Source organism: Cnephaeus nilssonii (genome assembly GCF_951640355.1).
Source record: "Cnephaeus nilssonii genome assembly, chromosome: 9".
NCBI lineage: Eukaryota > Metazoa > Chordata > Mammalia > Chiroptera > Vespertilionidae > Cnephaeus > Cnephaeus nilssonii.
The window spans coordinates 54,174,284-54,192,186 of record NC_137080.1 but is presented as its reverse complement, the minus strand read 5'-3'; the positions used below and the strand labels follow the sequence as shown (position 1 = coordinate 54,192,186).

Genomic DNA, 17,903 nt, shown 5'->3' with positions numbered 1-17,903 from the left:
GTGTAGTAAATGGGAATGAGTAGTAGGTAGTCTTTCCCCATGAAAATGTTCCAAAGGTAAGAGACTTTTGCAGAACTATTGGCTTTTATTTTTTACTTTTAAACAAGGAAAAAATTCTTATGATAAATTGTAGTTTCTGGATTGTAAATAATAAGGGAAAATTTCTCAGATAGCTTGACAGCATAAACATACCCGGGCCTCTTCTGTATAAGAAAAGCATAGACAGGCTCCGAAATGGGAAAAATAGCTGCAGACTGTGCCAAACAGGGTGGCAGGTTTGTCAAGTCTCGGCTCTTAAATTTGTTGGAGGGCCAATACTCTAAAACTACCTTGAGGTAAACCTTTCGTCACTGGAACCACGACTCAGAGAAGCCACGATTCCTAAAACAGGGTGTGGGACATCTTTTTGTGCAGTTCAGATAGTACCTGCTCTCCAAATAGGGAAACATGTGTTTGTGTGTGTCTATATGGGGCATACAGACAAGGGTTCAGAGAGGGAGACTGTTAAAATGCAACGATTTCTTCTGAGGCTTGAGCTGATTATGTAAAGATTAAGTTAGTGAGTTGAGCTATTGTTATCAAAGTCACAAAGATAATAACGAAGATCATCATGTTCAGATCCAAGCGAGTAAGGACTTTTTTCACATGCAGCCACGGTCTTTATCAAAACGAAATGCTTTTAAGAGAAACGTTTTTGTTCTTTGAAAAGTATAATGAGAACGAAGTGGAAGAGATAGAAGCGTGATAACCCAAGGTTCTCTGGCTGTATGAAGCTTATTTCCCAAATAAACAAAAAGGAAAAAAAAAAAAAAGATGACATGAGTGGGGACTGGAGTATTTCAGTGTTTTAAGTGGGAGAAAGGTAGGAGATGAGAAAAGGGGGAGGGCAGAGCCGGGAAACAGGCGCTGCTGCTGCCCCACACCCCGGTGCGGAGCCGTGGCTCCGGGCGAAGACAGCATGGCGCCCCAAGTGTGGAGCCAGCGCCCCCCCCCCCCCCCCCCCCCGCCCCCCGCTTCCAAAGCGCCTCTGACCGAGCCTGCTGATCGAAAGTTGTGTGTTCAGAGATTAAGAATCTCCCCCCCTCACCCCCCGCTTTTTTTTTTTTTAAAAGAAAAGCAGATAACCAGTTCGGTGGGGCTAATTTTTAAAAGTTTAGTTCTATCCCATTTTGCCTAATGAGAGAAAAAAAGATGGACGGGACCACGGCATTTGTCCTTAAGGACTTCTATGACGCCACACTTTTTTTTTTTAAAGGTCTCACACATTTATTACCGGAGCAACCTCTGAGTGCAGGAGAACATTCACACAGAGAAAACTCCCATTCTTCCAACAATTTCCCCCCCAAACACGTCCAAGTGTCCAGGGAGTAGCCATCTTTTCAGGAACGGGCGGATGCGGGGTGCCAGCGGCGCCGCCACGGCGTGAGCCCGGGAGCCGTCGGGGCGCGTCCTCACAGGCCCAGCTTGGTTCTCCTCCAGTGTCTCCTCTTGGCGTTGTACCTGATTCTGTTCCCCGTTTTCATCCAAATCCACTGGGGGATGGGCCGGTTCTGCTTTTGCTTCTTGGCCAGGAACCTCTTGATCCTGAAGGTCTTGTGAGAAGACATGGCGAAGGGCACAGTCAACCGCACGCACCAGCCAACCGCTCGCAGGAGTCCACCGTCAGCGCCCGCCGGCCGTCAACCGTCAGCACCACCACAGCGATGGCGGAGAGAGGAGGATGTGGGCGGAAGTAGGTGCTTAGCGGAGCTTCCGGGGCGGGGCCTGGAGGCTGACGCAACGTGCTCTCCCCTCACGCACAGGCGCTCTGGGAGCTGAGGGGAACTGCGCTTGTGCCCTAGGTGGGCTCCTTTGGGTGGGTCCCTGCCGGGAGCACCTGCTTCGTGGGTGAGGACGACAGCCATTAGAAATACCAAAGCACATGGTAAGAGCGCCTTCTTTATATTTGTAAACTCTTGCCATTTGCAACAGCAGGGATGGACCTGGAGAGTATGACGCTAACAAAATAAGCCCGTCCGAGACAGACAAGTATCACATGATCTGACTCGTGTGGAATCGAACGAACAAGGTAAACTGATGAACAAAAGAGATCCAGAGACACAGAAGCATGGAACAGGCTGTCCAACCTCAGAGGGAAGGCGGTGGTGGGTGGGTGGGGAGAGATTAACCTGGGAACTACATGCATCTATTCATAGTCCATGGACACAGACAATAGTGTGGCAAAGGCCTGGGAGGGGTAGGTGCAGGGCAGAGGGGGTCTTTGGGGGAAAAAAATAAAAGGGACATCTGTAATACTTTCAACAATAAAGGTTAAAAAAAAAAAAAAGAAATACTCAAGCAGAAGCCCTTCCAAAAGCAGAGGAAGCAGAGTGGTGGCACAACACTTTAATTTTTTAAAAATCAGTTTTAATATTTAGCGTTCATATATGTGTCACAAATTACAGAAAATGATAGGAAAATTTTATGAAATTCCTTCTAAACAGTGGCGAGTATTCATTCTTCCCTGTTCTCATCCTTATGGGGATGGGGTGCAGGGAGGGCGGGGGGGGGAGATATTTTTGGCATAACAACACATTGCGGGATTTTCCTGGTAGCACATCAGATGACTGGGACCTAGGCATCTGCAGGCATTTGGGCAACAAACGCTTATTCTAGGTCCGTGGCTCTAACTTCAGGGAAGTATGTGAATCGCGATGCCTCAGCCTGGAGAGGCTGTGGGGGTGGGGGTGATCATCAGGACTGAAACTCGGTGGTCACGCGGCTTATTGTACCCCTGACTGATAGTGTGTACCTGGTTCAGACCGGTAGTCTTTTGCACGTATCCGAAGTAGACTACATGCAGAACTGTCCCAGCCATATGAGCACATAAATTTGTCCTATGTAACTTTGGCTTTAAAGGGAGACAGCTGAGCTTCCACAAGCTCCGATGTGGTGTTCACTCACTCAGATTTAGCTACCAGAACTGTGCACTGACTTTCTTCTTTGTCCTTTTTTTAAAAAAAATATTTTTATTGATTTCAGAGAGGAAGGGAGAGGGAGAGAGAGACAGAAACATCAATGATGAGAGAGAATCGTTGATCGTCTGCCTCCGACAAATCCCACAATGGGGATCGACTGTGCCCTGATCTGGAATCAAACCATGACCTAGTTCAGTGGTCGGCAAACTCGTTCGTCAACAGAGCCAAATATCAACAGTACAACGATTGAAATTTCTTTTGAGAGCCAAATTTTTTAAACTTAAACTTCTTCTAATGCCACTTTTTCAAAATAGACTCGCCCAGGCCATGGTATTTTGTGGAAGAGCCACACTCAAGGGGCCAAAGAGCCGCATGTGGCTCGCGAGCCGCAGTTTGCTGACCACGGACCTAGTTCATGGGTCGATGCTCAACCACTGGGCCATGCTGGCCGGGCTTCTTGTCCTTCTGATAAGTGAACCTTGTATAATTTACCCAAAGCTGTATGTCTTCTCCTTTCTTCAATCCAGTCCTCCTACTCCTGAGCTTTGTCAATATTCTTGTTACCCACACATTTGAGTTTCTCTGAGAAAGGCAATAAACAGCCAGAAAGAGATTGGCTTATCTTGTTGGTACTGTGTTTTGAAGAACAGGAGGATCCACATTATTTTTTCAGGAGAAAGCCAGGAATATATCTCTCCAGCCAGGTTCATACCAGGCAATAGGTCTCCTGGATTACAATAATTAAGGGCAATATGGAGTAGAAACCCCGAAGGCAGGCTTGAGTTGTGAAAAAACAGAGGAGCAGCAAGGTCAAAGGGGAGGAAATTCCAGGTGTCCAAAGAGGCTGACTCTGTGAATTTAATTTGTCCTGATGTCAACCGTAAGAGAATATTTTACATCATCTTAAAATCCCTATATGTATTTATGTTGTTATAGATTATCTTTCTAGTAAGTCACTGAACCAGTATTTTTCCAAGTTAATCAAGATAAAAGTAAATTAGAAAATATTAATCAGTTTTGTGTACTCTACTAGGTTAACTTTTTTTTTTTTGCCAAAATAACTTCATGGTGTGTATATTTTAAAATATTTTGAATGGCCATCCATAGATTTCATAATTTAGATAATCATACAAACATGGACCTTAGCTTTTACCCTATAAGCAAATGACATTTATAAAAGCAACATCTACACTCAGTGTGACAGGCTCAGCAGCATTTAGCATTATTCTTTACATACATGCTGTCTGTTGGTTGTTTCCCTTTTCATAGTGACTTGTCCAGATCACCAGGGCTTATCCAATCTTTTGATGCAGTGCAATACCCAGCTCTAATTTGATCCTCAATATGTTAAGGTGCCCAGACTTTTTGCAGACACATATTGCTACTATTTGGAATTATTCTCAATTAGCAGATCCCACAAGGCCAGAGGCAAGCTTTTGCTGAGACGATAGTATTGCTTAAAATATAATTTTTTGATAGTGCCGCACATATGAAGCCCAAAGACTATTCTCCTACGTATCTCATAATAATTGCTTTACCACAAAGGATATTTGGGCAGGCTTTTGAACTGTTGATGCCTCTGGCAAGTTTAGATGATTCCCCCAGAGGAGGCAGGACGCGTTTTTTTCTGAGGCTAGTCTTTGAGGTAGTTCCTGGGGTAGCTGACCTGCTGCTCCCTCTCTCATATATCTATGTCAAAATTGCCTCAACAAAGTGGTGAAAAAATTCTTGATTATCCCCAATTTTCTAATTGTCCTTGAAAATGACTACTTTATATCATTTTGGTATAAAGTTCTCTTTATATATTTTTAAGGGCATGAAGGATAAACTGAATTTGTAATTTGCCAGTTTTTGACAGAGGTGGATACCAAAGTCAATTCATTTTTTGTTGTTGCTATCTTCTACACACATATGTCATTGGGTTGCAAAAGAATAAGCATATACTACCCTCAAAAACTCATAGTCTGCTGGGAATGAGTTATGTAGATGACGTTAGAAGTGTTAAGAAGATAAACAAATGGCTGGAATAAAACCTCCTTGAACTGTGCATGTGTGCATGGGGACATGCACATATATGTATACATGCCCTCATGTGCTGGAGGCAGGGCTGTTGAAGATGATATGGAAGAGAAGGACTTATGCTCTTCTAAAGAATGGATGATGTTTCACCAGATGAAGCTGGAGGAAAAAAAAAAAAGAGGCTTTTCAAGTGGAGAGGAAAGTGTGAGCTAAAGCCAGGAATGGGAGAAGTAAGGCTCTAGACATTGTATTTTATTTATTTTCATGGTGTTAACATAACTACCTTATTATAAACTGCACAACAGAGGTTAAATATTATAATTAAACACACATGAAGAGGCTAATGAAATGAAAGTGAAATCAATTCTTCCAACTCATAATCTCTTCATATCAAATTTCCAAGGGAAATACATGTGAGCCGTCTCAACCAAAATTTAGAGGAGGAAGTAAGCTAAATGCTATGCTCTCTACGACCAGCCCTGGTCCAATGTTGAAAGAAAGAGGGCCCGGCCTGTATAGCTCAGTGGTTGAGTGTCAAGCCTGGAACCAAGAGGCCGCTTGTTCAATTCCCAGTCAGAGTACATGCCTGGGTTGTGGGCTCGATCCCATATGGGGGGCATGCTGTATCTCTCTCATCGATGATTCTATTTACCTCCCTCTCTCTCTAAAAAATCAATAAAAACATTAAAAAAGAAAGAAAGAGGAAAGTGAGGCAATATTTATGGAGTATCTTTCATCAGATGACAGATATTTACTGTCATTTAATAATTATGATAATTCGTTTTATAGACTTCAGGGCTATGGTTCAAAAGATTACCTTTATTTTTATGCTGTTCCCACAAAAACACCACCATGTAAACAAAAGATAAAATGGATTTCATGTGGAGAACTGAAGAGTAAATAGGTTTCCCCTAGGCCAAGGGAATTGGAAGAGGCAAAATATTGGAGAGGCATGTGGATGTTAGATAGTTAGGGCCATATCAATGTACAATCAACACATTCATTAATTTATTAATTCACTAAATGTACAAATATTTATTGAGCTCTTACAGTGTAAAACACACTGCCCAATGGACTCTTGATACAAGAATAACAATATAGATCAGAGATTCCTCTTCTCATAGAGCTTACATTCTGGTGGGTAGAGACATGCAAATAAAAAACATGAAAAAAATAGAAGTAAATATCAGATAGTCCTAATAAATGCTACACAGAGAATTGTAACAGATTAACAGTATAAAGGCATGGCTACTTTATATTAGATTGAATGGTCAGGGAAGGTAATACACAAACTGAGGTCTGAATGACATAAAAACAAAACAAAACAAAAAACCCAACTAACCCCCCCAAAACAAACAAACAAACAAACAAAAAACCATACCTATCAAAACCAAACTTCATCTAGCCATGTAAAAATCAGAAAAATGGAATTCTGGGTGCAGTGTCCCCAAAGTTAGAATTAGTTTAATATGCTTAAGGACCATAGAGAAGGCTAGGGTACCCAGAGTATAGTGGAAAATGGAGAGAATAATATGAGCTGAAACCAGATGGGCAAGCAGGGGCCAGATCATTTATGGATTTCTGAGAAGTTCGGATTTTATTCTAAAGGTCATGTGAAGCTGTTGAAGAGTCATAAATTAGAAATTATCTGATATAAATATTTTTAAAGACCCCTCTGACTGCTGTGTGGAGAGTGAATCTGGAGGCTCAAGAATGGAATCAAGACAAGCTGGAAATCATCACTGTGTGAGACAATGTTGTCTTGGACCTATATGGTTGCTTACAAAGTTATGAGAGGAGAACAGGCTCATAATTTAATCGTTTATGCCAATGAAGTCTTATGCAAGCCTTGATGATATAGCGTTACAAGTTGTCAAGCATTTGGAGTGCAGACATTTGTGCAGAAAGATATTTCTTGTTTTCTGGCAAAGAGCAATCCCCACCCCCCAACTTTGCAAAGACGTTGATAGCCGTTGAAGTTTCCAAAAGGGGCTCATAAAATTGGAAAAAAATGATGGTATCAATGTACAAGTAATGATTAAAAACTGTGCACTGCCTTCATGGATAGATAGAGTTTCATCTAGATTCATGCTGAGAGGAAATTGTGTAACAGCCGATTCCTCCATAAATGTACCACAAAATTTTAGAAGAAATGTAAGCAACTATTTAGAATTTTATGGACTAAATAATGCCACTTGACAGAGGCATAGTTTCCATTTTCCTCTGCTGCTCTGCCATAGCCACAGAGCATTTGGACAATCACCGGACACAATGGAACAAGTCAATGGAAATCTAAATCTCATTGTATTTTATTTTCTTTGAAATATTCCATTTTAAGCTAATGTAAACTTAATATAAATCAAGGCAACTATTATCATAACAGCATATATTTTCCTTAATCACTATCAATTTAAAATGGTTTTCGACTTTAAATCATGGAGAAGATGATCGCATTTTACTAGTGTACAGTAGAATATATCATTTCACAAATGTTTGCGGTGAAATAATACCTAATTCAGACTTGTATAATTATTTCTTTCTTTTAATTTATCTTTATTGTTGAAAGTATTACAGACGTCCCTTCCCCACCCCCCTCAGTTTACACCCCCGCTTCTGCCCCACTCCCTTCCCTTCCCCAGACCTTCACTCCACTATTATCTGTGTCCATGGGTTATTCATATATGCATATAAGTTCTTTGGTTGATCTCTTCCCTCCACACCCCCATCCCCCATTTCCTCTGAGGATCCTCAGTCTGTTCTATGCTTCCATGTTTCTGGATCTACTTTGTTTGTCAGTTTATTTTGTTCATTAGATTCCACAAATAAGTGAGATAATGTGATACTTGTCTTTCTCTGACTGACTTGTTTTACTTATCATGATTCTCTCCAGGTTCCTCCATGCTGTCTCAAAGGGTAAGAAATCCCCCCCCCCCCCGCCTTTTTTTTTTTAAACAGCTGCATTGTCTTCCATTGTGTAAATGTACCACAGGTTTGTTTTTTTTATCCATTCATCTACTGACAGGAACTGGGTTGTCTCCAGATCTTGGCAATTGTAAATAATGCTTCTATGAACATAGGGGTGCATATATTCTTTCTGATTTGTGTTTCAAGCTTCTTAGGATATATTCCTAGAAGTGGGGTCACTGGGCCAAATAGCAGTTCCATTTTAAATTTTTTGAGGAAACTCCACACTTTTTTATAGTGACTGTACCAGTCTGCTTCCCACCAGCAGTATACTAGGGTTCCCCTTTCTCCACATCCACGCCAGTACTTGTTGTTTGTTGATTTATTGATGGTAACCATTTTGGCAGGTGTGAGGTGGTACCTCATTGTTGTTATAATTTGCATCTCTCCGATGATTACTAACGTTGAGCATTTTTTCACATCTCTTGGCCTTTTGTATGTCCTCTTAAGAAGTGTCTATTTAGGTCTTCTGCCCATTTTTTGATTGGATTGCTTGCCTTCCGTTTGTTGATGCATAATTGTTTTATAAAGAAATTTTTGATGCCTAATTCATATTTGACCTTCTCAGTAAGTAGTCAATAATGTACATCCTAGTGTGAGTTGTAAGAAGACTTTCCCACATTATAATGAGCTTGAAGTAAGAGAGATAGGAACTTTAATTAGAATTGTGGATTGAATAATTGGGGGGGGGGGACATAGAGCAAAGATTCTCTGAATGAATAACTATGGTAGGTACTGGGTATATGTTGGAAAAGTTTTAGCAGGATCAAAAAAGAAAAGGATGCCATCACTTAGTGAAGTGTAGCAAATTAGAGGCAGGAAGTTTAGTATAAATAATGTGGATAGTTGAGCCAGTGCTATCTCAATTACTGTTGTGAGTCTCTGGTGTTAATTGTAAGGGAGTTTCATAATTGGTAAAGAATTAATATGTGTATTAGCTATTTTTATTTTTGAGAAGATTCCAGGAAGAAAATGATTGCACAGATGCCTCACTAAGTTTGGGAGCTACTGTTCTAGAGAAAACATAAACACCATCACCCCTTTCAGTACGTAGAAGACTCAAGCATCAATACAGGCTGAGAGACACAGCTGGACCAAAGTATTAGAGCAAGAAATTAAGAAATATGGCCTGGGTTCTGTAAAAAGTTTTATTAGCTTGGGTTTATTTCCCTATACCTCTTCTTATCATAAGAACGGCAAGTCCTCAAGACCCAAGGTAAAGTTGTAAACATAGGGTTAAGGTGAGCTACAAAACTCACCAGTATTACTCTGGATATAAATGTAAAAGGTGATGGTCTATCCAAAAGTTATTTCCTCTCTTTTCCTTACTAGCAGATCCTGCTTTTCTTCAGAAACTGGATGGCTAAATGCTTCTGGGGAGCTGAACACATCCACAGACTCACAGAATGAGTCTCAGTGGTAATTCCATTCCCCTTGCCAGTAATTGGTTTAGAAATAGCAAGTGACCCAAGTCTATTAATAAAAAGTGAAAGCTAATGCCAGAGGAACTTGAAGCTGGTGGTATACTAAAGGTAACTATAGCAACAGTAAAAATTAAATCTAGCCCCTGACTAAATTGATCCAAGTTTTCAGGCATAAATATTATTTACCTCAGACTCTACTGTTAGACACACTATGTCTGAAAATCACAAATTTATGAACCACACAAAAATAAAGAACAGAATGCCTACTGTGAAGACACAAAACAACATATATAGACTAAAAAATGATCCAGATATTGGGATTATTAGTCAGGGATTTAAAAACACATATGATTAATATGTTGAATGCTCAAATATGGAAAGGCAGAAACATGCTATATCAGATTGGGAATTTTGACAAAGAGATGGTAAATTTAAGAAACAGGTAAGGGAAATGCTAGAAATAGAAAAATACATAAATGAATAATGTCTTAAGGAGGCTTATCAGTAGCTTCCATATAGCTGAGACAAGAATTAGTAAATTTGAAGAAATTACTTAAACTGAATGTAAAAGAAAAAACTGCAAATAATGACAATTTTACTTCCTCCTTTCCAATTTGAATGCCCTTTATGTTTTCTTCTTGTCTGATCACTGTGGCTAAGAATTCTAGTACTATCTATACTAATTAAAGGGTAATATGCAAATTGGTCATGACACCTCACAGTAACAACCAAACAGCAGGCTGCATGGGGTGACCAGGCCAGCAGGGGGTTTAGCAAGGGATGACCAAATGACTGAGCATCAGGATGCATGGGCGACCAGGCCGGCAGAGGGGGGCAGTGAGGGGTGATCAGGCTGGCAGAGGGGGGCAGTGAGGGGCAACCAGGCCAGCAGGGGGGGGCAGTTGGGGTGACCATGCTGGCGGGAGGGGGGGGGCAGTTAGGGGAAACTAGGCTGGTGGGGGGGCAGTGAGGGGCGACCAGGCTGGCAGAGGGGGCAGTAAGGGGCAACCAGCCCAGCAAGGGTGGCAGTTGGAGGTGACCAGGCTGGCAGAGGGGGGGCAGTTGGGGGCGATCAGGCTAGCAGGCAGAGGTGGTTAGGGGTGATCAGGCTGGCGGGGGGGGGGGGGGGGGGCAGTTAGGGGCGATCAGGCAGGCAGGCAGGTGAGCAGTTAGGAGCCAGCAGTCCTGGATTGTGAGAGGGATACCTGACTGCCGGTTTCGGCCCAATCGGGCCGAAACCGGCAGTTGGACATCCCCCGAGGCATCCTGGATTGGAGAGGGTGCAGGCTGGGCTGAGGAGAACCCCTCCCCCTGTGCACAAATTTCATGCACAGGGCCTCTAATGTTGAATATGGTGAAAGCAGACATCCCTGTCTTGTTCATGTTCTTAAGGGGAATGGTTTTAGTTTTTGCCCATTGAGTATGATTGGCTGTAAGTTTGTCATATATGGCCTTTATTATATTGAGGTATGATCCCTCTATTCCCACTTTGCTGAGAGTTTTGCAAATGACATGAGATTGTACATAGAAACTGTGAAGACTCTACCAAAAAACTATTAGAGTTAATAAATGAATTTGCCATGTAGCAGGATACAAAATTAACACCCAGAAATTGATGGAATTTTTATATACCAATATGAATGATCAGAAAGAACCTAAAAAAATAATCCCATTTATCATTGCAACAAAAATTTAAGATAATTAGGAATAAACTTAACCAAGGAAGTAAATGACCTATACTTGAAAAAGTACAGGTCATTGAAAAAAGAGATAGAGGAAGATTTAAACAAGTGGAAGAATCTATCCTCCTATATAATAAAGAGGTAATATGCAAATTGACCCTCACATCCTCCTACAAGATGGCCTCCCCCACAAGATGGCCACCCCCACGTAATCACAAGATGGCTGCCCCATGTCGTTACAAAGATGGCTGCCCCATGTCATCACAAGATGGCTGCCACAAGATGGCTGTCCCCACGTCGTCACAAGATGGCCCCCCCACATCATCACAAGATGGATGCCACAAGATGGCCGCCCCCACATTGTCACAAGATGGCCGGCAGGGGAGGGCAGTTGGGGGTGATTGGGCTGGCAGGGGAGCAGTTAGGTGTCAATCAGGCCAGCAGGGGAGTGGTTAGGGGCAATCAGGCAGCCAAGCACCGGAGTGTTTAGGAGCCAGCAGTCCTAGATTGTGAGAGGGATGTCTGACTGCCAGTTTAAACCGGCAGTCAGATATCCCCCGAGGGGTCCCAGATTAGAGAGGGTGCGGGCTGGGCTGAGGGACATCCCCCCAGTGCACGAATTTTGTGCACTGGGCCTCTAGTACTATCTAATAAAGAAGGAATATGCTAATTGCCCTCATGCTGTCACAAAGATGGTGGCACCCACAGCCAATAAGAAGGGAATATCCTAATTGCTGCCCCTCCCTCAAAGATGGCAGCACCCACAGCCAATAAGGAGGGAATATGCTAATTGACTGCCCCGCCCTCAAAGATGGCGGTGCCCACAGTCACAAGATGATGGTGCCCAGTCCCCTCAGCCATGCTGGCGTGGCAGGCACATGGCAACGCCGGGCCTGCCTCCAGAGGGGCCCGGCCACTCCGCGCGTCTGCCTCCGGAGTCCCCCAGTCCCCTTAGCCCCCCAGCCACCCAGGGCCGGCCCGAGGAGCAGGCAAGCCTCGGATGTCGGCTGCCCAGCCACCCAGGGCCGCCCGAGGCTCAGGTAACCAGGGTCGGCCAAGGCTAGCACTTTCGGAAATGGCAGCAGCAGTGTGATAGGGTGTCGCTTTCCCTTGATCGCCGGGTTGCCTCCCACTCCTGAGGGCTCCCAGACTGTGAGAGGAGGCAGGCCAGGCTGAGGGACCCCCCTCCAGTGCATAAATTTTCATGCACCAGGCCTCTAGTCCTATCTAATAAAAGTAATAAGCAAATTGACCATCACTCCAAGACACAAGATGGCTGCCACAGATGGCCTGCAGGGGAGGGCAGTTGTGGGCAGTTGGAGGAGACCAGGCCAACAAGGGAGGCCAGTTGGGGGGGGGGTACCAGGCCTTCAGGGGAGGGCAGTTGGGGGGAGGGTACCAGGCCTGCAGGGGAGGGCTGTTGGGGGGAACCAGGCCTGCAGGGGAGGGCAGTTGGGGGGACCAGGCCTACATGGGAGGGCAGAAGGGGGAGACCAGGTCTGTAGGGGAGGGCAGTTGGGGGTGACCAGGCCTGCAGGGGAGGGCAGTTGAGGGGGACCAGGCCTGCAAGGGAGGGCTGTTTGGGGCAATCAGGCCGGCAGGGGAGGAGAGTTGGGGTGACCATGCTGGCAAGGGAGGGCAGTTAGGGGTGACCAGGCCAGCAGGGGAGGGCAGTTAGGGGTGACTGGGCCAGCAGGAGAGGGCAGTTGGGGGCGACCAGGCCTGCAGGGAAGGACAGTTAGGGGCGACCAGACTGTCATGGGAGGGCAGTTAGGGGTGACCAGGCCGGCAGGTGAGGGCAGTTAGGGGCAATTGGGCTGGCCGGGGAGCAGTTTGGCGTCAATCAGGCTGGCAGGGGAGTGGTTAGGGGGTGATCAGGCTGGCAGGCAGAAGTGATCAGGCAATCAGGCAGAAGCAGGCGAGTGGTTGGGAGCCAGCAGTCCTGGGTTCTGAGAGGGATCCCAGATTGGAGAGGGTGCAGGCTGGGCTGAGGGACACCCCCCCCCCCCACCCCCGTACAGCAGGCCTCTAGTATATATATAAAAGCCTAAGCAGCTGTTCGACCAGTAGCTATGATGCACACTGACCACCAGGGGTCAGACGCTTAATGCACAGGCATGGAAACAGGGAACAGACTGATGAATCTCAGAGGGAAGGGGGGAGGGCGGGAAGAGATTAACCAAAGATCTTATATGCATACTAGAGGCCCAGTGCACGAATTTGTGCACCGGTGGGGTCCCTTGGCCTGGCCTGCACCCTCTCGCAATCTGGGACCCCTCGGGGGATGTTGGACTGCCAGTTTCAGCCCAATCCCTGAAGTCCAGGCCGAGGGACCCCACTGATGCACGAATCCGTGCACTGGGCCTCTAGTATACGAGGTGTACTAGTTAATAATGCAGATTTTCTTCAATAGATGGAGTTACACATATTTTGATATATATGCAATTTGATTATGTATGCTATTTTGTTGTATTGACAGCAAGCTTCAAAACTTCATATGTCAAATTTGCTGAAGGTGGTAACATCATAGATATTTTTATGCTTAAAGATGTCGAATTTCGTGCGAAAAAAAGTATTTGTGGGAAGTTTTAATTCATTATTTTGAAGAAAAAGTTATCATATACTTAGGGAAGCTTATGGTGAACATGCTTCATCTCAAGATACTTGTGAGCGTTGGTTTAAATGCTTTAAAAGTGATAATTTCGATGTGAAGGACAAAGAATGTCCAGGTCAACTGAAAAAGTTTGAAAACCAACAATTACAGCATTATTGGATGAAGATGCGTGTCAAACTCAAAAACAACTTACAGAAAGATTAAACATTGCTCAGCAAACAATTTTCAATCATTTACAAGCAATGGGAAAGATTTTAAAGGAAGGAAAATGGGTGCCACATCAACTGAACAAAAGACAGATGGAAAACCGAAAAGTCATCAGTAAAATGTTGCTTCAAGGGCATGAAAGAAAGTCTTTTTTTGCATCGAATTGTGACTGGTGATGAAAAGTGGATTTCTTTTGAGAATCCCAAATGCACAAAATTATGGGTTGATCCAGGTCAACTATCAACATTAACTGCAAGGCCAGATCGCTTCAGAAAGAAGACAATGCTCTGTGTTTGGTGGGATCAGGAAAGTGTGGTGTATTATGAGCTTCTAAAACCAGGTGAAACCGTTAGTACTGATCGCTACTGACAACAAATAATCCATTTGAACCACGCTTTGATTGTGAAACAACCAGAATGTTCCAGAAGACCTGGCAAAGTAATTTTGCTTCATGATAATGCACCATCACACACTTCAAAACTAGTTAAAGACACATTAAAAGATCTTGCCTGGGAAGTATTAACCACCTGCCATATTCATCAGACCTTGCTCCTTCAGATTACCACTTGTCCCAATCAATGGCACACGCACTTTCTGAGCAGCACTTCAAAATGTATGAAGAGGTGGAAAATTTGGTCTCTGAATAGTTTTCCTCAAAACAAGAAAAGTTCTATTGGGATGGTATCCACAAATTACCTGAAAGATGGGGGAAATGTGTAGCTAGCGATGGACATTACTTTGAATAAAGCACTTTTAATGTTTCTCTTAAAATTATTGTCACCAGCGGTTAAGGACAACAGCGGGGTGGGAGAATGTGTGGGGAGGGGTGTGGGATGGGAATGGGGGGATGAGGACAAATATGTGATACCTTAATCAATAAAGAAATTAAATTAAAAAAATTGTTGTGATTTTTTTAATTACAAAATCTGCCATTATTAACCAGTACATCTAGTACTATATTCATGGATTGGTAGAATTAACATAATTAAAATGGCCATACTACCCAAAGCAATCTATATTTCAATGCAATCCTTATTAAAATACCCTATTAAAATCACAGATATAGAACAAATACCTCCAAAATTTATATAGAACTAAAAAAGACCATGCATAGCTACAGCAATCTTGAGAAAAAACAAAGTTGAAGGAATCACAATACCAGATATCAAGTTATACTATAAAGCCACTGAACCCCAAAATGCCTGGTATTGGCATAAAAACAGGAATATAGATCAATGGAATAGAATAGAGAACCCAGAAATTGACCCAAACCATCATGCTCAGTTAATATTTGACAAAGGAGGCAAGAGCATACAATGGAGTCAAGACAGTCTCTTCAATAAATAATCTTGGGAAAATTGAACAGGCACATGCAAAAAAATGAAACTAGACCACCAACTTACATCATACACAAGAATAAACTGAAAATAGATAAAAGACTTAAATCTAAGTCATAAAATCTTAAAAATACCAGAAGAAACCATACGCAGTAAAATCCTAGACATCTCTTGTAGCAATATGTTTGTCAATACATTTCCTAGGGTAAGGGAAACTAAGGAGAAAATAAACAAATGGGACTGCATTGCAATAAAAAGCTTCTGCACATCAATAAAAACCATCAATAAAATAAAAAGGGAGCTCACTGTATAGGAGAACATATTTGCCATTGATACATCTGATAAGGGGTTAATATCCAAAATAGATAAGGAAGTCATACAACTTATCAAAAGGAAGACAATCCAATTTAAAAATGGGGGGAAGGGCCACTGGCTGGCATGGCTCACTGGTTGAGCAGGAGGTCACAGTTCAATTCCTGGTCAGGGCACATACCCGGGTTGTAGGCTTAATCCCCAGTATTGGGAGTGTAGGAGGCAGCCAGTCAATGATTCTCTGTCATCATTGATGTTTCTGTCTAACTTTCTCCCTTCTCTGAAATCAATAAAAATATATTTTAAAAAATGGGCTAAGGACCTAAATCGATACTTCTCCAAAGGGGACATACAGATGGCCAAAAGACATATGAAAAAATGCTCAAAGTCATTGATCATCAGAGAGAGGCAAATTAAAACGACAATGAGGTAGCATCTCACACCTGTCAGAATAGCTACCATCAGCAAATGACACGTGCTGGCAAGGATGTGGAGAAAAGGGATCCCTAGTACTCTGCTGGTAGGAATACAGACTTGTGTAGTCACTATGGACAACAGTATAGAGTTTACCCCCAAAATTAAATATGGAACTGCCCTTTGACCCAGTAATCACACCGCTAGGAATATATCCTTAGAAATCTAAAACACCAGAAAGAATATATGCATCCCTATGTTTATAGCAGCACAATTTACAATAGTTACAATCTGGAAAAAGCCCAGTACCCATCAATAGATGAGTGAATAAAAAAACTGGCACATTTATACCATGGAATACTATGCAGCAATAAAAAAGGATCTCTTACCTTTTGAGCATGGAGGGACCTGGAGAGTATTAGGCAAACTGAATTAAGCCAATCAGAGAAAGGCAATTATCACATGATCTCACTCATGTGGAATCTAAACTGATGAACAAAATAGATCCAGAGACATAGAAGCATGGAACAGACTGTGGAAGAACAAAACAAATATCAGTGGGAAGAAATTAACTAAGGAACTAATATGCATATATTCATAACTCATGGACACAGACAATAGTGTGGTGAAGGCCTGGGGTGTGGGGCAAGTGCGGGCTAGAAAGTGTCAATGGGGAAGAAAAGGGGAACATTTGTAATGCTTTCAACAATAAAGGTAAATTAAAAAAATAAATAAAAGAAAAACCTGAAATAAAAAGAAAGCGTTAAGAGTTTGGTTTAATATCAAATAGTTTTACATAGGTGTCATTGGACTCTCCAAAGGAGAAAAGAGAAAGAATAGGGCATAATAATATATATGAAGATATAATGGTTGATAATCTTCTAGGAATAATGAAATACATCAAACCACAGATATAAGAATATTAAAAAAACAGCACTCAAGATGAATATAGAAAAAAATCACTGACATATTATATTCTAACATCTAACCATCAAGGATAAAGAGAAAAATCTTGAAAACAACTAGAAGTTAAAAAAAACACACCCACACACCAGAAAGACATATTATATACAGAGGAACAAAGAAAACAATTAACTAAGCTTCATTCAAAAACTCTACAAGCTAGAAGACAATGAATTTACATCTTTAAAATACTGGGGAAAAATAAACCCAACTAACAATATATGAACCCCAAATTTTATACCCAGCAAATATATTTTCAGTCTTATTTATGATGTCACCACTCCTGCATATGCAGACAGATTTTGAAACTTTTCTTAACTGCCCCCAGATGATTATGAGCATTCCCTTCTCTAAATTTCTATAACCTTGACCTTCAGGTCACATGTTATTTGCCTTATTCTCTTCTGCAGTGCCTTATTCTCTGGGAATCTTATATCTGGGAATCTCCAGAAAGTTGAATCTGTCTAGTTTTTAGGAAGAGAGAAACTTCTGCTGTACCCTCCAGTCCCCACTTAAGTGCTGGATTCCTGTAGGAAGGTAACATGTTTAAATCAGGCTTCTTAGTTGGTTGCTTTTGAGTAGGAGATGACACATTTTTATCGTGTAATAATTTGAAGTGCAAGGAGTGTGATAGGCAAAATAAAAAGAGGACAGATAAGGCAACTACTTCTTTTCTATGACAGATGTTGCTCTTTTTTTTTTCTTATAAGCAGAGGGTCCCCTGCTCCTTAGCACTTCCTAATCCCCTTCTCTTCCTCTACTCCCAATGGTTCTGCTTTGTTCAGTAAAATCTTTGATACATTGTTTGTGATAGAAGGGTGAGAATATTTTCTTACTGCACCCACCCCCACCAAAATTGATAATTTCAAAACTGCTTTTTTGGAGCAAGGGATTAAGGTAGGTCTGCCACAGAAGACTATTTTGTTGAAGATTGTGAGAATAGTTGGGGATTAAAAGGGGACTGCAAGGGAAAACAGGAGACATGAAGGTTTTGGTAGTGGGAGAACTTT

The 17,903-nt window shown here is 42.4% G+C and overlaps 1 protein-coding gene across 1 annotated transcript; it reads right to left on the bottom strand.

Annotated features, from left to right (window-relative positions):
- Nucleotides 1-1,451: 1,451 nt before the first annotated feature.
- LOC307105542 (large ribosomal subunit protein eL39-like) lies at nt 1,452-1,607 on the bottom strand (the record flags this gene model as incomplete). The annotated part of the gene is made up of 1 exon (XM_079781374.1): nt 1,452-1,607. One exon carries the CDS (start codon nt 1,605-1,607, stop codon nt 1,452-1,454), a length of 156 nt encoding a protein of 51 aa, XP_079637500.1.
- Nucleotides 1,608-17,903: the final 16,296 nt, after the last annotated feature.